Source organism: Apodemus sylvaticus, chromosome 11 (assembly GCF_947179515.1).
Source record: "Apodemus sylvaticus chromosome 11, mApoSyl1.1, whole genome shotgun sequence".
Classification (NCBI taxonomy): Eukaryota; Metazoa; Chordata; class Mammalia; order Rodentia; family Muridae; genus Apodemus; species Apodemus sylvaticus.
In genome coordinates, this window is record NC_067482.1 from 20500490 (window position 1) to 20525083 (window position 24594).

Consider the following 24594-nt stretch of genomic DNA (forward strand, 5'->3'; position numbering starts at 1 on the left):
AGGTGGGGATTTCATAGATGCGTTTTCTCATTAAAATGTCACCTTCTATACCAGCTCCTCACAGTAGAGATGGGACAATCAGCAGTCCAGGCTCCTCTTTGTCTAAACAGCAAGTCGAAAGCCATCCTGGGCTGCATGAGGACTCACAATCACTGAACAACTGGTCCATAGCATGTCGACATTTCCAGGACCTCTCTTAAGACACAAAGCAGTATGCCCAGGAGGAGACCTCTGAGGGCCCACCCCTGGAACAAATTATATTGCTTATTTTGCATGCTATATCCCAAATGCCCCAGAGAGAGCACAGCAGCATTCCACACATACTTAACTAGGTCTGAGCTGCCCATTCCTAATTACCTGAGCGTCACTAGCACCATTTCCATTGCCTTTCCAAAAAAAGTCACGACATCATTATCACCTCTAAACTGCTTGGCACTTTTGTTTAAGTGAACCCCTCTCACCCTCTCCCTCCTCCTTCGTCTCCCCTCCCCCACCCCCTCCTTCTCCATCTCTTTAATACAGACAGTGAAGACACATATTACTTGAAGAATGAGAGATATCTTCAAAACAGAGAGAAAAGAGAAGGGGAAGGGAGGGAGAGGGGAAGGGGTTGAGGAGGAGAGAGGAGAGGAAGGGAAGGGCTGAGAAGGGGAGAGGAGAGGGCATCTCTCACATATGCTCAGCAGAGGCCCTCTTTGATGCTGGCTGGTACCATGCCAAAATAGACAGTAAATAGCAAGAAACTATAGTAATTTTATTTGGAATGGGATATTATCTTTTTTTTTCCAAGCTGCTAGTCATAACCCTTTTTATAGGCCTTTCAAGGAGCTGGCTTAGAACGGTTACTATTATTTTGGGTGATGTATCATGGTGAATCGTTTTAGAAAAGTTGCCCTAGCGTTCCAATGCAAGAAACATAGCTTTAGTTACCTGTCTGCCACCTCCTCCTCCAGCTCACACGTAACTCTACTCCCTTTTCAGTTTATTAGTCCATTTCCAAATTCCCGAATGCAGTGGCCCATCTGTGCCGTGCTCCTCCAGGAGCAGGGCTTGTCCAGCTTCCTAAACTACCTGCTTCATCCCAGTGCTGGGACGAGAAAAGACTCATGTCGCTACGCTTTACGCCCTCTTTAATTTAATGCTGTGAATTCACGTTTCAACAGCCCCGAGCTCTTCTTTCTAACTTGGCCTGTCAACACCTGCAACGACTGAACTTGATCTTTATCTGTGCCACCCATAATGCATTTTACTGCAGGGTCTGGGCTTCCGCAAGAGAAGGAGAGTGGACAGAGCTCGGCCAACACAAAATCTGTCACTAAGTCCTCTTCAGGAATCTTCCACAACTGGCATGTGCTTCTCCTGTATAGATTCATTCCAGACGTAAGGGTCTCCATATATCAGAGTCCTCCACCCACCCTGACTCAGCACACACAGAACAGCATGATCAAATGCTCAAGCCCACAGTCTACTTGCAACTTGAGTCCAAGAAGGCCCTTTGACCTTCTCCCATCTGTCTTAACATTTTATACAAGGCATGAAATCTATGATGGCCAACCTTCTGAGAGCTGTGTCACTCGGCATGCCTCTCTGCCCTGTGCAATGTTCCTCTGATGCCACACTTTAAATCACTGTCCTGGCCCACAGTCCAGTTAAATGTCACCGATGACTGTGGTACTTGGAAGATGGACACATATACCTGTACCCTCTCATCTTAGCCTCTCGTCTCAGGAGAACCTATTTTTAAGTGGAATCAACCCAACGATCCTCTGACTGTTGATGACTGCAGTTAAGCAGCATATTGTCTGTGAAGCTGTACCCGAGCTCACTTTGCAAGATGAAGGATCGCCATCTGCGCACGCACTTCCTCTTATCTTTCCCCATCAGCGCAGAATCTTCCACACGAGCTCTTAAACCAACTTGTCAGCACAAGAAAAGCATATCCACAGACATCGCCCAGTAAACAGACCACCCCAGTGCCCCCAACTCCCTCAACATTGGCGGAAGCCGAGGAAGGCAGAGAGCAGAGCGGAGCTGGAATACTCACTGAGCGGCTTGAGGATGCTGCTGCTGGATTCATCCGCATTTTCCACATCTGATTTGTCAGAGTAGTTCTCAGAGATCCTTTCCTTTTCCTTCTTTTCCTTGTGCCCAGCCTTTCTCTTATGGCGTCTCCTTCTCCGGTAGCTCTTGGGCACATGGACCCCAATGTAGATTGTGTGGTGACCTAAGGATGGTAGGCACACAAGTCAATGGTCATTTCAGCACATGATATCTCTACACTTAAATCACACAGGAAGCACAGGCCAGAGACATCTATGAGTGTAACATTATTGCTCAAAGAAATGAGTTTGTAAAAAAATTAATTTCTTTTCAAATTTCACTCTGCTACAGTATAATTCCATCCACTCGCTGGTACTTGGTTCTGTGAGGGCGTACTCAAATTCTGTCCCCACAGGATAAAGTTAGACCTTAGGTTTATGAAAGCCAAAGAGTAGCAAACTGGAAATCAAGAATTCCTGATTCTGGTTACAGATCTGTCATCCACTATCTACATAGCCTTCACTATACATCTCTTGTTTGTTTTTGCTTCCTGAGACAGGGACCCACATGGCCCTGGATGACCTTAACTTGATAGAGAGCAGAGATGACCTTGAACTTCTGATCCTACTGCCTCCAGTTCCCAAGCTCTGGGATTCCAGACAAGCATCACTATACTTAGTTTATTCTCTGCTTGAACTCAGGGCTTCACATATGCCAGACAAATACCCTACCCAGTGAGCTCCACTGCCAGCCCCTTGCCTCTCAGAGCCTCGGCCTTATCCTTCTATACAGTGAGGGGCTCAAATTGGGTAACCCCTAGAGGTCTGTTCTGCTCTAGTTTTTTGTGATCTGTGACTCTACTGATTAGAAAGAGGGGGAAAAGGCTGCTGGGTTGCAAAAATAAAGATCAAAAGTTCAAAAAGTTATTCTACTGGGGATAACTTTTTTTTTTATCCAATCAGCAGAACAGAGACTGGGAACTGGGGCAAACTGGGAAAAGTAAGACTTTCTCGGGAAGAAGATTTTAGAAGTCCGCAAATGTTCGCACTAGGAAGCGCTAAAGCGAATGTGAGCTCCACTGCCACCCTCGAGTCTCTTTTCTCCTTTCCAGAAGTTTCTAAAGCCTGGTTGTTGCGATGATAAAAATAAGACCCAGCCCAGCAAAAGCTGCCTTCAGAGGAGGGTGCAGGGAAAAACAGATCTAACTGCTTCCAGGCCTGCCTAGGGAAGGCACCGCAAACTGACGAGATAACATTTTACAAAATCCGATTAAGATGGAGGAGAGTCCCAAGTGCTATGTCTTTCATTGTTGTTGTTGTTTTGTTTTAACTGAAAAGCCTCACTTTCTCCTTACCTACTTCTGAAATGTGGGAATCATCATTTCGGAAGTAATTTGAACACTTTTGAAACTGCAAATTAGATTAGGTTATCTCATCTAAGTGTTTCATTTCCTATTTCCAGAACTATCCTTTGGTGGTACTTTACAGTTCCACAGATAATATCACATACCGCCACGTACCTCAGCCACCTGAGTATCAGTTGTCATGAACCACATTCCACGGAACCGCCAGGCACCCCTAAAAACACCATAATTCACAAGATTTTCCTTAAACTGACAGTATAAATGAATCATACGATACTTCAAGAAAAAGACTCCAACTGTGGAAGAATGAACTCTCCGGGGTAGTTATCATGGGAAACTGAAACTTGGAAGGAAGTTGGAGCCCCTCCACATGAAACGGGACCCTGCCCCCAGCAAGCAAAAACAGCAACGTGTGACTACAAAGTACAGTGAACAATCTCCCCCACAGGACGTGTGCCAAAGAGAAATGTATCATGTCTAACCATTTTCCAGCAAAGTGTTCTCATGGGAAAGCTATATTATACTAGGAAGTAGGAAATGTCTCAGAAACAATGCGAATTAAGAAACAGTGTCAATTGTTTCCTATGCCCCCCTTACGAAGGGAGGCTGGGCCGCTTTATCTCATCTCAGCAGGACAAGTCAGTGGAGCCTTACAGAACCATATTACACAAACACACATATGCACTATGCACGCGCACGCGTGCACACACACACACACACACACGCAACATGTGTGCACATAGGCACACATGCACATAGATATACGTGCACACACACACATACAGACACACATAGAAGGGGGAGTTTCGGAATTCTCAAATGTCACAGTAAATGTTTTCTGTATGTTATCAAATAATAATAGTCAGGGAAAATGATAATTAATGTATATTAGTGCTGATGTGGTACAATAAGATGTACTGTGTAAACTCAAGTCTGTGTGGTACATTTGATCAAGTCATTTAAAAGACACTGTATGAGCTGACAGGATTTAAAGGTGTGCGTGTGCGTGTGCATGTGTGATATTGTTGTGTGTATTGTTATGTGTAAAGTACTATTTTCAAACTAATGAAAAAGCTACAGCGATTCAGATGCTGAGTCTTCGAGCTCTGCAGTGGGTCGTGCCTTCATTCAAGGGCCTAGTTGGATGGTCATAAACGTGGTACCACTCTGCTCATTTTCGTGACTGTAGAACTACAGCACTGTGGGGCGCATCCATCTTCCCTGAATCCCTCCAGCTCCTCCTCCCACAGTTCCCTGCTCTGCTCACAGGTGAGGAAGCCTCCAGATGTGGTGCAGCTGCAAGTCAGAGTCCTGTAGCATCTTTCTGGCTGAGAAGATATGGGAGCTCCTTTAGCGATAGCTCACCCTTCAGGCATTTTTATTAGCTTATTAAGGTATAATCTGCAAACTGTAAAATTCACTCCTCACAACCATATAATTCAGGGTTTTATGTAGAGTTGCACAACCATCACCCAATGTTAGAACCTTTCTATCAATCAATCTCTCTCTCTCTCTCTCTCTCTCTCTCTCTCTCTCTCTCTCTCTCTCTCTCTCTCAGGCTCATTTGCAGCCACTCTTAGTTCCCTTTGCCACCCCATACACCGGCTCTCAGATATTTTATACACTCATGGTGATGACATCTATGAAGCCAAGAGCCTCTAGTACTCAACACTGAAGGTATTCTTATAATATAGTAAAATAGAATATTCCCAATGATGAAGATGTTTGCCAAGGAATATACAAGGAACAAGTCCTGAGCACAGCACCCCTTCCTCCTCCTCCTCCTCCTCCTCCTCCTCCTCTTCCTCTTTATCTTCCTCTTCCTTCTTCTTTCTCTTCCTCCCCTCCCCCTCCTTCTTCCTCTTCCCTCTTCCTTCTCTTCCTACCCTCCTTCCCCTCCTCTTTCTCTTCCTCCCCTCCTTCTCCTCCTCTTTCTCTTCCTCCTCTTCCTCTTCCTCCCACATCTTACTGGCACATAAATCTCCCCTTCAGCCTTTTGTTTACATAAAGGAAAATAAATGTAAATCTGAGTGATGTAGCCCACAGGGGGCTTGCCACTTTAAATACTCATACTCAGTCTCTCCTTCCTTCTCCATTGCCCATGAAAGGAGGCAAACAGGGCAGTCTTGTGGTACAGGACCTGGCTTAGATGGGCATGCTTTCACACAGCGATGGCCAAATATGTAATTAGCTAGATGGCCAAGTTACCACAACACCAGGATGACATGAGCTCAGATGAACTTGTTCTCACAGCCCCCACAAAACTCCTGTCGTCCTGATCAACAGAAATGGCTGGAAAGAGTCTATTGTTGGTAATATCACAGGTGGATCTCAGTGTTTACTTTCATTAAAATATTTTTATCTGTTTCAGAGATATGTCATGAAGATTAATGTGAGCTCTCAGCAGTGCTACAAATGTTGAGGGGCCAGCTACTGTTCTGTGTAAAAAGAAAAGGAACAGACAAGCTTTCCGACCCCACGAGAGTTTACAAAACTGTAAGATGCTCAAAAAATGGGGATTTGTTACTAATTTATTATAAAAAAAATATTAGGCTCAAAAAAAAAACTTCTCTGCTGTCGGTTTCATGAAAATTGCTTATAAGAAGGATGGGAAAATAAAGAATAAAACTTATTTTAATTTAACTTTTTAAATTTTAATTTGATGCTTTAATTCAGAAGGAAAATACAATTGTCGAACATATTAAGAGCAAGCTTACATTTACGCCAGTTTGACCAATAAAGCCAAAGTGTTGGAGCCTACATTTGACAGTGTTCCTTTAGGTATGTAGTCATAGGGCATCATGTCTACATTTGACAGTGTTCCTTTAGGTATGTAGTCATCACGTCTACAGTCTGGCAGGAGCTTCAGTGTCATGTGTTCAAATGAATACCCTACATGCCTGTCTCTGACAGATGGTGGGAGTTCCTAACACATTCCAATTATCTCGGGAATACTTCACAATCCACACTACAGCCAGGATTTCTGGGAAGACAGCACAGCTCTGCTGGCTATCTCTGGATGTCAGAATCATCACTACCGAGTCCTGTTTCTCCTTGTCTTCACCTGTTCCACCCTAGTTGCAAACAGGATGCTCTGTGACGGAGCAACTTGATGCTCTCCCAATTCCTGAGAAATGGCTAACCTAACTGGAAACTTGTGATCATTGCCACAATGTTTTCAGGGCAATCAACCCTTACACTTAGCAACTCTGTAGCCATTTAAGCAAAGATGGCTTTCCCAGATACTACTTTCCTAGGATGATTCAGAAGTTGGAAGAATCAAATGATAACTCAAGCCAGAAAATAAAAACTCACCAGCTAAATGAAGATGTCTATGGACGGCTTGATGGCTAACAACCTATGTCTCTGTAGGCAGGATGGAACTATTAGCTCCTGCCTGGGAACCATAGTGCCCTGCGTATGTACAGATGTAGCAACCATGCGCCAAGAGCTTCCAAGCATATTCATTGCTGCTGTGCATTTCTCTGGCAAATGTGATTCTGCTATTAATTTCAGATTCATGTGAAGAAACCAAAGTTTGGAAGTCAGGGACGCTGAAACCAATGAGCAGCTGCCTTGTTCAGAGCATCCCACAGGAGAAATGTTGCTCAGGTATCAATGTGAGCATGAGCTGAGTACCAGCTTTGAGGGAATGTTTTAAAAATACACATTTATAATGTTAAGAAGACGGCTTGCTGGGTAAGAACATAATGCCTGTGACCACCTACTCCGGGTGGTTTATGGTGACAGGATTATAGCGACTGCTGGCCAGCCAGACTAGCTAAAAATTAGCAAGCCCCAGGTTCAGCAAGGGGCCCTGTCTCAAATAATACAGTAGGGTGCAGCAAACTTCTTCCTCTGGACACACGTGCGCATGCGCAGGCAAACACACACACACACACACACACACACACTCGTGCCCAAGTAAAGCGCACATGTATTCCATAAATCACATAACTAATTAAGTTTCCTTCCTCATGTTGATGGCAAGAAAGAGAAGAACCAACTGTGAGACCATCCCATGTGAGTGCGGCACTTCCCGGTATGCATTTGATACACTGCCCTCCCCACCCCAGTTCACAACTGTTTGAGAGGTTTTGTTGTTTGTTTTGTTTTTGTTGCTGTTGTTGTTGTTGTCTGTTCTGGTTTTGGTTTGAGGTTTTTTTTTCCTTCACTTCATCTTGAGTTGTTTTGGAGGAAGGCAGTATATACTTTATTATTATTATTATTATTAATTTTATTATTATTAATTTTATTATTATTATTATTATTATTATTAATCTTGAAGTTTCAGCACTATGAGCCAGCTCAAGGATGGATCACCAAAGGACAGATAAAGTCCTCCGCAGAGATGTTCCTTATCCTACCTGCAGTCATTCCTCCAGCCTCCCACACACTCCTCTAAGTAAAAGCCGAGGTATGCTCCAGCTTTCGTCCTTCCTCTCCATTGCTGATATTTCTACGATCAAGCAAATTTCCATTCTCTCCGATTTAAAGCAAAGGCTCTGCAACCCAAACACTCCACACTCGTCTTCTCTCAGAACTGATAAGCGAAGCCCTGATCTCACATAACCTGCTGCATGTCAAGAGGCTCCAACAAATCGATAGCCGTCGCCAAGCGGAAGAAAAGGAGGCAAAATGGAGACTGGCTGTTTTTTAAAAATCTTTAAAGAAACATGTGGGAGAGAAGACAACAATCCTGCATGGGTGTTTAATTTAAAAAAAAAAAAAAGATGTGGCACGGTCTTTACAAACAAACAAAAAGCCTCTGTCGGCAGTATTGTCATAACAGGGTTTAGCATCGTGATAGCAAGTACAGGCACCATGGAAAGAAATGTGGAGCTTTGTACATTAAGCAGCAGACCAGCCTGTACACTCCAAAATATTTCATAAATTAATACAAATAAGTTGTTGGTTTAGAAATCCAAAAGAATGTCCATAGTCAGCTGTAATAAGATGTGACAGCACTGATAATTCACTGGGGCATAGATACCAACTCATGAAGAGAAAATCATTTTCCGAAGCCAGATAGAATTCTGCAGGTAAGCCAGCCCTTTATGTTTGAAAGAAGGTCTAGACTTCAAACACATGATTTCTCGGGACAAGGGTGATTTCTATATTTTGGAAAGGGGTGATTTTTTTACGTGGAAAAATAATGGAAATCTTTATTAACAGATAATTATATATCACAAAAATTATTTATAGAAAAGTTGAAGAATAAAGCATACAAGCAAATACATAGAAAATAAGTTTGTTTTTTGTTTGTTTAAGAGGGGATGTGTCTGGGGAGATCTCTCAGTAGATAAAAGCACTTGTTTGCACAAGCTTGAGGACCAAGGTTCAAATCCCAAGAACCAAGGTAAAAGCCAGACAAATACAGCGAGTATCTATAATCCCAGCGCTCCTGTGCAGAAGTAGGAGACTAAACCAAGAGAATCCCCTAGAAGCTCCTAGGCCAGCTAGCTGGCTTAAATGACAGAAACCAAAAAGACCCTGCCTCAGACAACACAGAAGGCACCACTACACACATCTACCTACACACATGTGCGTATGGGCAAGCACCAGTGCACATGCACACAGGCACACACATATACACACACACATGCTGAGAAAGGGAGAAATATCTTCCTTGTCCTGAACTGCCAGGGATTTCCAGAAATCTTAAGCCCATCTGAGATCCCCTAACAGGGCTAATAAGAAATCTCAACTTGTCATTATGTGATCATTGAGGACAACATTTTCAATATTCAATGATGATGGCAGTGGGGAGGGATTGGTGATGATGATGATGATCATCATCATCACAATCTGTACACAAGAACAAATAGCTATAAAAAAAAATAAAAAAGGAAGCAAGCTAAATGTTTCTCAGCTGGATGTCAATCCCTTAGTTCAAAAAAACAGTGCATCTTCCTCTGACTGCCCATGCTAGCAGACAGTTGCAAGTAGCTTTAAATAAAGGTGAGGACGAGGCCACACGGTGACATCTAGTTTACATGATAATCTCCATCATTAACAGCTGATGATAGAGGTAAAGCTGAATTAGTAAATATTCTTTTTTTAATTTTAATTTATTGACATTTCAAATGTTATCCCCTTACCTGGTTTCCCCCTCTACCAGAGAAACCCCTTTCCTATGCCCCCTCTCCCTGCTTCTATGAGGGTATTCCCCCACCCACCTCCCCACCCTTGATTCCCCTACACTATGGCATCTATCAAAACTTCATAAGACCAAAGACCTCTCCTCCCATTGATGTTTGACAAGGCTGTCCTCTGCTACATATGCAGCCAGAGCCATGTGTACTCCTTGATTGGCAGCTGAATCCCTGGGAGCTCTGGGGTTTCTGATTGGTTGATATTGTTGCTCTTCCTATAGGGTTGCAAACCCCTTCAGCTCCTTCAGTCCTTTCTCTAACTCCTCCATTGGGGACCCTGAACTCAGTGCAATGGTTGGCTGCTAGCATCCGACTCAGTATTTGTAAGACCCTCAATATTCTTACGTGCAACTCTTACATTTTCAGTAGGCATAAATTCTTTTTAAACATCTATGCGAAAAAGGCAAGGATTCCCTTTTAAAGGTACGTTAGGAGCCTTATCCTAATGAACTGTCGAAAGTGAGTTCAGCTCACCCGACATAAACTACAGTTCCTAAGGAGCCCCCAGTCAGAGAGGAGGCTCCGAAGCAGATTCAGTGCTGATCTAGCATACTATTTTCTATCCTTATCCACAAATTAAACACTCCAATGCATTTAGAAATCTAGACATAATTTCACGAGCAATCTTAATGAACAACTGCTTTCACTCTATCGTGTACACAAAGATGTTCCGGAAGTGTGAATGGCATTCTCCTTCTCTTTCCAAAGGGAACAAGAAACAAAGCTATATTTTTCCTTATCCCACCCACCTGGAGTTCTGGTAATAGCATGTGAACTCCTTTTGTTCTCATGAGCGTTCACTCTGAGCAGGGTGGAAGAGACGACTTAGACCTAGTCCTACCCATCTCTTTACTGTCTCTTTAAAACCACTGAACAACATGTAGTGGGTCAACAGAGGCAACACCTTCCATAACTATCCTCCCTCACCCTGCCCAGAAGCAAGTGCCTGGCAACCTTCACCCAGCTCTGGCACAGCTTCTCCAGTGTTCACACAAGTGAGTGCCAACCCCCAGGAACCAGGTCTGCCAGGCCTTTCACTTGACTGAGGAGAATTGAATAGACTCAAAAGATCCGGGAAGGCTGGCAGTACCCGGTTAGAACTCTTCCACTCATCCTGACAGCTGACTGCCCTGAATTTTAATGTGCAGTATGTATGCAGTTGTACTGAACCTACCTGGAAGGCAAACACAGAGAACTAACAGCTTTCTATTTCTCTCTCTTGCAGTCACTGTGTACACCACTGAATGGGAAGCAGAACTGGACAACTCAAAACAATAGCTAATCCAACAGTCATTGATAATTGGATTTGCAATGGCAGCCAGAGAGGCAGCCAGAGAGAGACATAAATGCAAACATTCATCCCCTCATTCCAAATACATTGTCCAGCCCTGACCCTGCTATGGCTTCCCTGTCTGCAGTGGCTTAACTGTGACTGAGCAATAGGAAGACTAGACTTACACTCTAGAGGCGGATAATCCACGATATACTCATGGCTAATCACAAATGAAATATCTCAAATTGCTTTACCCGATGCTCTTCTCTTCCAGTCTGTATGTAGGTAAATGAGATTTAAGGAATGGCACAGGACTATAACGATCACCAAGAACTAAAGAAAATGCCACAAGAGGCACGTTAGCCTAAATAAGACCACCTCTCAAATCTTGATGATGATGGATTTCCATATGCACCCAGAGAAAATTTAAGCTCCTATCTTCACCTCCACCACTGATATACTTTGAGAGCCAGGGTGCACTAGAATTACTTTTATTCCGTGGCTTCATTTCCATCAAGCCTACTCAAGCCAAAGAGCCAATTTAAGAAGTACAGAGACAGGCAGCACTCTAGGTTCCCCAGGCTATAGAAGCACACGTTTCCTGTTCCCATGACTATGCTATGTGCCTGTCATCAGCCCTCCCATTAAACAGCTAGAAAACACACTTAAAAAAAAATGATGAACCTATTAAATTACCAAGTAGCTAAGGGAAACAAGCTCAGTGTATCTCCGAATATGCTCCTGTCACAAAATGACAAATTTAGATCTACAACCATTAGTCCCATAAGCTGCACCAGAATATGAAAATGTTCTGCATGGGATGTGTGTCCATCCTATCAGGAGTCTCAGCAATGGTGAGCCCACCCAGGCTGATGGAGTCTTTCTCTCTCGTCCACTTAAAAGCCTTTCCAGCACCTTCACGCTCCCTTCAGATCCCACTTCTTATTCTTCAAAATGCCTTATCTGGGTCTCATTCATCTCCATGTACACATCTCTCCCCTCCAGAGAGAACAAGCAGAGCTTACCCTCTGGGAACCAGCACTGACAGGAAAGGCGGCCCCCTGCTTACTCCAGCAACTGCCCAATCCTTTCACTGTAAGGTGAGAACACTAGGCTAGATCTTTAGTGAGATCCTTTCTAGTTAAGAGTCAAGTACAGCTAAACACACAGAAGGGAGAGCTAACAGCTTTGTACCAACGCCTTAGAGCAGTGGCTCTCAACCTTCCTAATGCTTTGACCCTTTAATACAGTTCCTCATGATGTGGTGACCCTGAAACCACAAAATTATGTCATTGCTACTTCATAACTGCAACTTTGCTACTGCTATGAGTTGTGATGTAAATATCTGATACGCAGGACATCTGCCTAGGACTTTCAAGTTTCTACCTTAAGTAGTGTCATCATTCCCGTGGCTTAGGAGAGCCATGTCACTAGGACTTCCATGTTGCTTTCTCCCTCCCTGATTCCTCTTCGTGGTTCCATCTTATACAGCCAGCTGCTTACATCCCAGGTCTACATATGGATGGCTATCAGGAATTGAACAGGTTCACATGGTTGAGAGTTCCTATCACACCAGTTTTAATCATCTTACAAAATGAGAAATGAGCCCCCAGGTGGCTCATAGCAAAAATCCATATAGCAGTCACCCACCTATCTATCCATCCATCAGTAAATCCTGGGGATTTAAACCATACCTCTCCAACTCTTCTGCCCCCAGTTGGCCAACACACACACACACACACACACAAATCATCTCCCGCTTTGATCAGACTCTCCACTTTTATTTCTGTCCTCCTGGGGAGTTCTTGCCATCCAGCAGTCAAAACAAACCTTTCTTGCAAAATGTTACTTATCTCTTCCTTGCTTAAAACCCTTTGCATACGCTTTGGAGACACCCAACAGAATTCCCAGTCTTCAGCAGAATTAACAGACCTGGTGGGTCATACCTATAATTCCCGCACCTGAAAGACAGCCAGGAGTTTGAGGCCAGTTTGAGCTACAAAATGAATTCCAGCCCACCCCAGGCTACAGCGTGAGACTCTTGGCTTCAATAGCTAGGTAAGAGCTGGGGAAAAGGCTCAGTGGTAGAAGTGCTTGCTGTGTAAGTGTGGGGACCTCAGCTCAGATTTCCAGCACTCAAAGAAAATGTAGGCCCTGGAGGCAGATGAGGCAAAGACAAATATCCCCAGAGTGCCCAGTCTAGACAGACTAGCCAAAGGGTGATCTCCATGTTAAGTGACAGACCCTGTCTCAAAAAAATAATGTAGAGGGGCTAGAGAGATGTCCCCATGGTTAAGAGCACTGACTGCTCTTCCAAAGGTCCTGAGTTCAATCCCCAGCAACCACATGGTGGCTCACAACCTGATCAGATTCTGTAATGGGATCTGGTGCCCTCTTCTGGTGTGTCTTAAGACAGCCAATGTGTACTCATATACATAAAATAAATAAATCTTTAAATAGTAATAATAATGTAGAGAACAAAAGAAAGACAACTAACCTTAAACTCTATCTTACATACAGATGTATAAAGAACATGTTCATAAATGTCCAGACCAATCCATCATACAGTAAATAAATAAATGCAACAACTTATCTAGGTCTCACCTACTTCAGGCCACTGTCTGCCTGGTCTCATGATTTGGCATACTAACCTACTTTCTCTTTCTTCAATTTGTCTATCTCTTCTACTCCAAGTCTACAGACATGCCTGCCCAGGATTCCTCTCTCATCCTTCCTCTAGCCAATCCCTTCCCATCCTTTAGGTCTCAGTTTTATCCCATGAGATAAATGTCCTAGGTTCTCATGTGACCTCACCCACGTATATGGTACAGTCTACTTTATGTGACTGGACAGAAGAAACTGCACCCTCGCAGGAATGTCTTCACATTCAAAGGAACAGAGGTTATACATGCAACTGCTCTTATCATTTTAGAAGGCTGAAAGAGTGGAAGCATCACCCTTCAATTACAACTAAGAAGGGATGGCTAACATGGGTATTAATCAACTAATCTATTGAAATCTAGATATCAGTATTTCGACTTTGGTCTGGGGGTGTTCCGCAGTCATAGCAACCACTGGCGAGATCGTGTTGAGCAGAAAGATAAATTTCACACCAGAATTACATCTGCAGGAGGTAATACCTTAAAATTATAAGGTTCATCCTCAAGATTTCAGATGTCATTGCTTATATTTTTAGCAAAACCCACGGGGGACAGGGTTATAAATGGTATTTCTTTAGATACAAAAAAAAAAAAAAAAAGAGTCCACAGAGGCTGGCCTGAAAGTCCATGGTAGAATGCTTTCCAAGCTAAGTGGGCACCATAAAAACAGATAAACAACAGGAAAAAAATCATAGAAGTTGCAACTTAAGTAATTCACAATTGTTGTTATGAATATCAATGTGTCCAGGGTTATTAACCAAGAATCTGTGAAGCACTGCTCATAGAAGGAGGAAATCAGTCGATAGCTATAGTGATATTTGCCTGTGTCACCTAGAGAGGCAGTGCAGAGCCAGGAATAGAAACAGGTCCAGAGACTCCTGCTACTCCACCATGTCCTCCGAGCCACAACACAGACTGAATCAAAGCAAGTAAAACCCTGAACAATCAGATTCTGATTGAATTTACCAAAGACACGTATCTGCTGGATTCAGTTAAAGTCTTCAACTGGAGGCCAAAGACACTGCCCTGATTTTGCAGTACAAACAGAAATTCTTAGTAAAATTGTAATAGTCAGCCAAGGACTTGGTTGATGACCTCAACAACCTATAAATATGTGATTGTGATCCTCTGCAAGAGAGGTATTGGCTAACATTACCCAAATTTAACCCTTATTTCTATTTCCAGATGTTTCAGCCCAGCTTAAAAAAAAAAAAAACATTGCGCATTCAACCTTGAAAATATTCTGTAAAAAATATCTCGTGGAGTTCTTTCGAAATCAACGGCGTCTAAAGGTGAACCCAATGAATACCTTAGGACAGCTGTCTCCACATTCCAACCCTGTGAAAGGTAAAAGCAATTAGCAGACTTAAAAGCCTTCTCGCTATTCAGAGATGGGAATTATTTAAGTCACCCATACCGCTGACTCAGTGGATGTCACTCACCACCCTCCACACCCTTCGCCTCTCATCCAGCTGGCAATCAACAGTGTCGGGGTGCACTGTGCAGAACCTGCCGTGAACCCATCACGGCAGCCTCCTGCCTCAGTCCTTTCGGAATCAGTCAGAGGGTAAGGCGAAATAGAAACAGTATCTCAGCAGCAAGCTCACCAGGTACCAAAGGGAACTCAGCTGATCTTTATTCCAGTCTCACTCTGATCATATTCACCAAGCCCCACTTTTCATTTCCCCCCCAAAATTAAAAAATTTTGCAATGATTAAAAAAAAAAACAGAGAAGTATTTAGCTCAGGCTAGAATACATAGTACATCTACACCGTTGCATAATCTCATTTAATTGTCACTAAATTACATAATAGCCCATAGGACCCACAATGAGTCTAGTCTGTGCTGGGGGGGATAGGGTGTGATTTATGAGTGTTCATATACTACGCTCACATGTAGCACTCACATATCCTCCTCACTGTCAGAACACGATGCACCAGAACACTTCTAATTTCCAGGGAAGACACTATAGGCTTTAATTGATAAAATGGGCAAGCAGTTTACCCCAGGTATGTATATAATTTAATATGATTCTTCTTAGAAAATGAGACAATTTCATAAACTAAGGGTGAGGTGTATCAGCAGTCTAACCATTAAGTCTTATATCCAGAGCTTAAAGGGAAAGAGAAAGAGTCCAAAGAGAAATGGACTCTGGTCCTTGGGGAATTTCACTTGGCCATTCTGTCTTGGCCTCTCCAATAGAGAAAGCAGTGAGGGGTGAGGGGAACCAGATAAAAGGGCAAAGGCAAGTGCCAGGAGGGAGGAACTGAGAAAGCAAACGGACGGACACACACCTCGGCCAAGTAAAATCTTCAGAGTGATGTGCACACTCAAGCTTATCTAGAACTTTTAGAGAGATGATGATCCAAGTGTGTGCTTGTGTGTGTGAGAGAGTGAGAAAGACGGGGTGTGCAGGTGTCCGTAGACCACAGCACACATTTGGTGGTCAGATGACAACATCAAACATCAGCTCGCACCTTCTACCCTGCTTGGGACAGGCTCTCTTTACTGTTTGCCACTATGTAAGCCAGGATAGCAATGAGTTTCTAAAGCTACCCATGCCTCCATTTCCCAATCCACAGAGGACCTCAGGTGTTACAGACACTCATCAGCCCACTCCAGGATTCTGAGGAGCCAGACCCAGGCCCTCAAACATTGACATCAAGTTCTTCATCTTCTGCCTCTCCAAATCTAAAAGCATTCCTATTCTTCTTAGTGCCTCGTACATAGATAACACCATTTTGTATAATTACCACAAGTTATTATAAATGACATGTTTCCCTGTTTCCATTTTATGGAGAAATAAACCCAAACTCTCCATTCTAAGAGGCTTCCTTCACTGAGGCAATGACTCCATAACAGGATTCAGTTCTGGATTTTTATTTATTCAGTCTTGTTGAAATCAGTTTATCCAACTGATGCTTAACCACTCTATTGGAACAGCACAAGGATAAAAACCAACTGGTAGATACTCCCAACGAAAATGTAAGATAACATCTCACTAACCAACCAGATAAAAAGCTTCATCTAAGGCAAAATTGTCCCCAGAGTGTCATTTCAGAATGTCAGAATCCTTGCAAAACACAAAGTACCAAGTTCAATTTGTTGAGGCTAATTGCCATAAATGAAGCTCAACAATTAGAGCAGGAAATGGCTGCAAGGGGGTTAAGTTACCATTAGTCCTTAACATTACAAGGGAATTCTCAACAGAGGTAAACTCAGGGAAGGTGTAACAACTGCTTCCTGTTTCTAAAACCCAGGAAACTTCATCAGATTTCCTCACTGAAGACAAAATCTAGGGGTAAAGATGTCCCTTCTCTAACAGCGAGGGGTTCCCGGCAGCCACAGTGATAAGAGCTGTAGGCTTTAGGACCTCAGGGGAGTGGACAGCTGAGACCAAGGGAAAAAGGCAGGATGACTTTGGAAAGATCTACAGCAGCCCATCTGCTGAGAGAATGTAGGGCCACGCTGCTAGTTAGGAGGGAATTTTTAAAGCTCTCAAGTTTTCCAATGTGGGGATACATTGTTTCGGCTAAGAAGGCTTTTCCTTAGGCAGTCTTGGCCCAAGCGTTCCCTCTGTACACAGTTTCTGAGCAGCTCAAGTGCAACCAGACACTTAGGGCCAGAGCTCAGAATAGCCCCAGCCCTGACCTGGCCCCTCCCTTCCCATCTGATAGGTTTTCATTCCTCCCTTCTCTGCAATTACCCTTCCAACCATTATAATTATTAACAAATGTCTCCCAGGCCAGGCCCCGCCTTTTTTCTTTAGAACATTACCTTTCTCCAATACACATGAATAGAGCATCCCAATATCCTTTACTGAAAACCAGCTTAAGTCATTATGATTTCATGTCTGTAAAATGTTGAGGTCCTGACCTCCAAGAAGTCAAAGGCCCCCATTTCATCATTTTAGTCTCTGTTTTCAAAACAAAGAACAGAACAATAAGATGGGTTTAGAGAGAGGAGGTTTAGTGGCTACTTTTTCTTATCACTCCATGCATACATAAGCAAGATAAAATTGAATTTAGTTCTTAGCCCTTAAAATCAAGTGGTGTGGTATGGTCTGTAATTTATCCTTGTAAAATCGAACAAGATGCCAAGGATAAATTACAGACCATACATACCACACCACTTGATTTTAAGGGCTAAGAACTAAATACTAACAAGAAGTATAAGCAGAGATATGAGTGATGTATAACTCTGCATTTGCTTTATTGAGTACATATTATATACACAGCTTTTGTTTCAAAAAATATTTGGTGATTGGGCACTTGCTCCCAAATACTGCCCAACACCTCCAAAATGCATTTCTCTGAAAAACCCTCATAATAAATTCCAGACTTTGAATTTGAAACAGTATTGTCTTTCCTAAGGACCATAGGGGATAGGAGGAATTCTAGAATTACTCCTGCCTTCAACAGGAGGGAATGCACTTCCTGCGGGACTCAGCTTTGAAATGGAGGGAAAATACCACACTATATCCTCACAGCATTGAAAGAGCACAGAGAAAGCCCCAGAAACACAGACATTTCAGACCATATTGTCCCGCCGTTATTTATGTTTCCTTAGCTGCTAGTTGGATTCAAAGTTAAGGAGAGGCCCCTCCTCATGCAGTGAGTGCTGCCAAGGCCGCTGGGGAGTTACCTAGCCCAGCCAAGCCAAGGCCTTATCTCAAAGGATAAGGTGGAGTTTGCTCTTTTTCCCCTATTGCAAAATATGAGAATATTAAGTAATCTGTTTATATCACACAGATCCAAAATCCAAGCTAACTTGTGTGTGTGTGTGTGTGTGTGTGTGTGTGTGTGTGTGTGTGTAGACACGGTCTTCAGGCTGCCCTTGAACTCCTGATCCTCCTGCCTTGGGTTCTCAAGCACTGGATGTAAGATACATACCACTCTCCTGAGCTCCAAGCTGACTTTTTTTAATCTCATCTTTTTTTTAATTTCCTCCCATCCTGGTAGGGGGATGGGGAGGAGCTATCTCAAGCTTGGCTTGACCCACAAAGCCTGGCCATTTCCCATGTCTATGTTTGAAATCGAACCCAAGGCTTTGCTCCCCGTGGTCTACATTGTTCCAGCAGCACCGCTTTCTCATCCGCTGACCAGTTCTATACAGCAGGGCCCAAGAATAAGCCTAGACTTCTCCATCCAGGGCAGATATCCGTGTCCCAGTCACAGAATTCTTCCTCCAAGTTGATACACTTGGCGCTGAATGCCAACTGCAAAGCCCCACAAAGCCTAAGGTGGCCTGCGGAAGAACGAATCTAAAAGCTTCCGCTTGTTTTTACAGATCAAAATTGGCACTTGGCTTTCTTTTTCAGAATTGCTGTATCTAAGCCATTAACACATGAGGGAAAATTTATGGAAACACAGTTTAAGTCTTCAAATATATGCGGCAGAGATAAGTTCATCATTTAAACAAAGGGTGACTGCTCTCCTGATTCACCCTGTTCTCTGGGAGGTCTGGCAGCTGATGGTTCTCTATTGAGATTTTTTTAGGGGGTAGATTAAGTGCTAGGCCGCCCACTAAGAGTAAAGTTGAACAAGGTGAACCGGGGGCATGGTCTGAAGTCTCGGTTTCTCCAGCCCCAGAACACTGTTAGAAGAAGCCAGGTGAGAACCCGGAGCTCTTCCTGCCTCTGTGAACTGAATCCAGGCATCCCACCTCAGGGATTCTAGGAACTATTTTCCCTGTATGAACACGTCAAACCAAACACAGCTCCTGACCTCAGTTACTGAAACTCATGGAAATTGCTAAAAAGCAAAGTTTTTAGCTTACTTTTGCAAGGTGCATTATAGTATGCTTGAATCATGGTCATCTTAGAAGGAAAAGAAATAACTTCTGGGGTCAAAGAAAACATATCTGATAATTTACAGGAAGGCGCTCAACTCATTGCCCTTTGAACTCTCTCGACCCTTAAGCCACAGTCTTAACTTCTTCCTAAGTGTGCCAAAATCTCAGCTACTCAGGAAGCAACACGTTGTCCCCCCTCAGGAATGCCCCCTTTTATGAAATTATACATATGCAACACACCCATAACCTCGAGAAACACATCCCCATTTGAAAGTTCATCTCCGTCAGACGTCATGACGACAACCATCCATTTCCTCACCCATCACAGGACCCACAGACGGGCCATCAAACCTTGGTCCACCTCAACGTCTTGGTACCCTCACCCAGAGCTAGTATTACATTTCAGTCCTGCCAACTCTATCTGATGAAGCCAGCTGAGAGAGGACAAAGACACCTGGAAGAGCTCTGAAGGAGGAGGAGCCAGCTCAGGACTTCCAACCTGTCTACTGGAGGAGCCTCTCCACACTGGAGGTCTCCACCAAACCCACCACGAGCAACTCTCATGCTAAACGTTCTCAACAGGAGAGGACATGGCAGGCCTTGACATAAAAGGGATCAGGCCAGCCGAGGCACCGGCCAGCAACAGGAATGAGCAACTCTAACGTGGTGTCTTGTGAGAACCGGAAAGTGCCAACTTCGTTGCCATGTTTCTGGCACTGAACAGGTGCTTCCATAACCTCTGGTTGCCTCTTTTGCTTCTCTCCCAAAGAAAGCTGGCTACAGAGTCATGTGCTATTTATATTATGATTTATTCTGTGATCGATAGATTAATTTTCAGCTTGAAAATCAAGGGAAATAATTCAGGAAGTACAGACCTTTGCCAAAGCTTTAAGAACCCAAGTACAGTCACCCACTGCAGTACTGGGCTGTTGATCTGAAGCACCTTCAGGAGTCTAGATTTACATCTCCTGAGAACTCAACTAGAGCCCCGTTCTCAAGGAGACCGTGTGCACAACATGCATTCCCACTCTCAAGGCTTTCTCACCTAATTGTTCTAAGACCACAGCGTTTTCACCCAAACCTGCATCATTTCTTTTGCTCTAACTTGGTGACTGTGTCTCCTCCTTTACAGTCAGGGACAATGACAGTGACTGCAGCAGAGTTTCAGCAGTGAAGACAAGATTTACTCCTCTGCCTTCTGCAACGTGACACTTTTCCCATAGCCACACTGTAACAACTACAAAGAGCCCAGAAAACTATACGAGAGAAAATACTGTAGTTTCCATTTTTCTAAGAAACTCAGGCATTGAATTCTTGTTAGTCAGCCTCAAGGCTGACTATGGGAAGCCAGGGGGTGGGGCAGAGGGACCACCAATCATCCTCATGGGGCAGAAGAAACTCACTAAGGAAACATGAGAAACAGCATAACTACCATTCTGGTGGTGTTCCTGGGAGCACAGGGGCACAAAAAACCCTCAACCAGGTGCTCCATCTGCTTGAAGAACCACTCTAGAACATAGAACATCAACTCTCCTCTTCTCAACCCCATTGTCCTCTGCACCAAGGTTTTAGGAGGCACAAAATGCTAACCACAAGGACCAGTCACTCCACAAGGACCAGCCTCCAAAACACAGAACTGCCTCTCAGGTGACACTCACAGGAGGAGCTGATCACATCGCTCATCTGTGACTTCCATTTGATGCTATCTATAGCCCTGATACTCAATACCAATAATAGAATGCTATCTATAACCCTCATACTAAATACCGACCATAGAACATGTTTGCGATGCCTTGACATCATTACCTCGATAACTACTAATGAGACCTTGCCTTCTCACTACCAGCCAAGCAGCAAGCACTCCCCCAACGTTACTGATAAGTCAGGAGGTTAAGGGAGGGGGTGCATGCTCCAGTATGTCAGCACCAGATAAAATGGAACTCCTCTCCAGTTTTAACAGGCACTGGAAAGAAACATTAGCGAAAGAGGTTCTGAGGAGTTTTTCAGATCAAAAATGCTCGCCCGTGTTTTCTTAACTAAGGCTCGTCCATGACAACCATGCTCAACCCTCAGCTTAGATCTGTTTTTTTCTACAACAATGATTATCGTTCTTTCCCCAGCAACATCTGTTTCTCTCCCCTATAAGCTATTTAAAAAAAATAGTAGAAGGTGCTAACAGTCATATTTCTATAGATCTGGTAGCTTCCGGGAAATACCTAGTAAAACATTCATTTATGATGGGGACATACAATGCTCACACAAGCACCTGCTTCAATATAACACTTCAAATATATATATATATATATATATATATATATATAAAAACAGGTAAGACCCTGCTGAATTCAAATCTCAGAGTCTGATGAAGTTCCTAAAATCATGTCCTGTATTGAGGCAAAAGATAGAGATTAAGGAAACCCCACAAGCAGGACTTGATGCTTAACTTCAAAAAATACAAGATGCATGAACTATATAAATGTCCTGATCTACAGAGACATGGACACAACACACACACTTTCCCAGACCCAAGGGGCTCACCTTCTACTTCTTCTTCGTCACACACATGTTTAAGGAAGGAAGCCCCTCTGTCCAGGACAGCTTCATCCTCCATCCTATAGTAATAAAAAAGAAAAAAAGAATGCTCAGACTTCTCCTGGAGTGAGCCACTCGAAGCAGCCCAGCTTCTGGGCAGGTTAACCTGCAGGCTGCTGTTCATGTTTGCAGCAGGGCAGAGTCCCTCTCCTCTTCCTCTGGTGGCTGTCACTCCTTCACGCAGCTCTTCTCCTCTGGTGCTGGAGAATGTGCTGGCCCCACATAGCTTCAGTTCTAACCTTGAAAGGGTAGCCACATGGATAGGGAACAGAAAATAATCCCAATCTTGAAGGCTGGATGTGGAGGGGGATTCTCCCTCTAGGGAGTTGCAGAAGGGAGAAACAGAGATGAGAGCAAAAGGGAAAAAAAAAATACCAAGAGAGGAAGTTTGGTGTGTCTGGAGTGCTCGTGATAGTCGTTGTGGAAATCCAGTTTCAGGGCTTAGCTCTTTAAACACCCACTGCACAAAATGTATCCCCTCATAGGAGCGCACGCACACCCACCCACACACAGAGCGACAGGGAGTTAGGCTAACGCGCACTGGGAGCCTCGCTTGCAGCCAGCTCCTTAACACCAGCCCAGGATTCCGTGTTGAGTGGCAAGCGTGGAGTCACATGTTGGCCTTACGGAAATCTGACATCTGAGGATTATCCCGGGCCAGACTTCAGCAATAGGCACCTATATGTGACACCCTGTCCACTCATTTCCACACCCTTATCCCCGGGGTCCCTCTGTGCGCTGCCTGTGCTGTTAACTCTTTTCTGAAGGGCACGAAGTTCTTCATTTTGTAACCACGTTCTGCTGTCCTCCTGTCTCCTTACATAATAGGATCTACTCTGCAATTTCATATGCTAAATAAGACCTCAGAATCTATCCAAGGAACAGCAGCGGGTTTTTTTTTTCTTTTGCAGCCTCCCGGTGCCAAACATGTTTCTAGTTTACAGAATGAGTGGCGCTTTATTCCCTTACTCTGTGGCTCCTTCCCGTTGCATTAACTTCCATATACAGAATCCCAGGAGCTCTATTTATAGTGGAAACAGAAAGAAATCCTGGACTGCTCAATTGCTGCTTGCGTAGTGCGGGTCTGGAAACAAAGAACTTTCTCCGGGGACAGCTGCTCTGTGTCATCCCATATATGAGGTCTGCCAGAGACCCACATGTTCACTCCGTATTCTAAGCATCCAGTTAAGCGCTCTCGCGCTGGATATGGTCGAATTTGTTTTCTGCATTGTCTGTATAACTTGTTCTGGTGCTTTAGATACTTGCTACAATCTAGGCAGGAGTACACTGAATTCTGTTTTTCCCTTCCTATTTTAGGAAATGTATCTCCCATACCAAGCAATCACCTTTGCATAAAACGTCAGAAGCAAAAACAAAAATTCAGTTTGACTACTTCATAGCTACACCACCTGGAGCAAAGGACTTAACTTTTCTGAGTTGCAGGGCTTTTTTTTTTTCCTTGTATAAAATTAGAGTAACTATATCTAGCTCACAATGCTTCCACACAATAATACCAATTCTCCATTGACTACTTTGAGATTTGAATGAAGGGTCAAACTTAGTACATACTCCTTTAATAAATGTGTTTCTTGGGCCAGGGATGTGTCTTAGCAGGTAAAGGTGCTTGCCTCTGGGCCTGATGACCTGGGTTTGATCCCTGGAACCGACATGGTAGAAGGAAAGAGCTGACTACACATACACACACACACACACACACACACACACAGGTAAGGAGGGAAAGGGGAGAGGGAGAGAGTGAACACACACACACACAATAGTGTTCTACAACATAATTTGTAACAAAATAAGTTGGAACTAAGTAAGTTCCTTTTCTTCTTCTTTTTTCCCCCCTTTGGTCCTTAGGAAACTCATTACCGGACAATGGCCATGCTGCCCAATCTTGTCTTATCTCAGAAACTAAGCAGAATTGGGCCTAGGTAGTAGTGCTTGGATGAGAAGAAGCTCATTACTTTTGGACACTTACGAGAGTCTTCCTTCAGAGACCTGAGCCTGGACATAACGGCTCACCCTGATACACGCCAGAATACTTTTCTTCTCTGCACTCAAACTAAATGTACAAAATAGGACATGGGTCAGTCAGCAGGATGACGGGTAGGAAAGGACTACCTTAAGGGCTAAGAAATCAAGCCATTTTATCAATCTCTCTGAGCCTTAGACTCTAGGACGATTAAATAATACAGCAGTCACTCATGGAGTGAGCAAATATTTAATTACTCCTTGCTATATTCCTATTATTCTGCAGAGGGAGGGGAACAAATCTACAAATAAGACAAAATATTCCTTAAAAAAAGAAACAACAACAGCCTAACAGCGAACAGAGACACAAGATGATCTCAGAGGGCTCAGGGAGCTTCACAGGGAGTAAAACCCCACTAGAGGCTGTCTCAGTGGCGCACTTAGGCTTCTGTGGAAGTGATGTGACTTGGGGCAAAGTCGTCATGCGAAAATGTACGAGAGCCTTCGAAGCAAAAACAAGCACTGAAGCCCTGGGAGAGGAAAGTTTAGCACCGCCCAGGAAGTAGGGGCGGGGTCATGGACAGTTTAGCACCGCCCAGGAAGTAGGGGCGGGGTCATAGAAAGTTTAGCACCTCCCAGGAAGTGGAGGGGATGGGGTCATGCAAACCAGAAGAAGGAGTCTGAGCTGAAGGACTTTGGAAACCTCTGAAGAACGTTAAGATGGAGGCCAGCATGAACTGT

General features: G+C 43.8%; 1 protein-coding gene across 2 annotated transcripts in view; it reads right to left on the reverse strand.

Annotated features, from left to right (window-relative positions):
* Slc4a4 (solute carrier family 4 member 4) overlaps nucleotides 1-24594 on the reverse strand; it is a 322837-nt gene that overhangs the window by 252121 nt on the left and 46122 nt on the right. For both annotated transcript variants that reach the window (XM_052198847.1, XM_052198846.1), the window contains exons 2-3: nucleotides 21823-21896; nucleotides 2045-2224 (exon numbers count right to left, since the gene is read on the reverse strand). In XM_052198847.1, coding sequence (XP_052054807.1) covers nucleotides 2045-2224; nucleotides 21823-21895 — 253 coding nt within the window. In that variant the 5' untranslated portion in view covers nucleotide 21896. The remainder of the gene's footprint in view (nucleotides 1-2044; nucleotides 2225-21822; nucleotides 21897-24594) is intronic.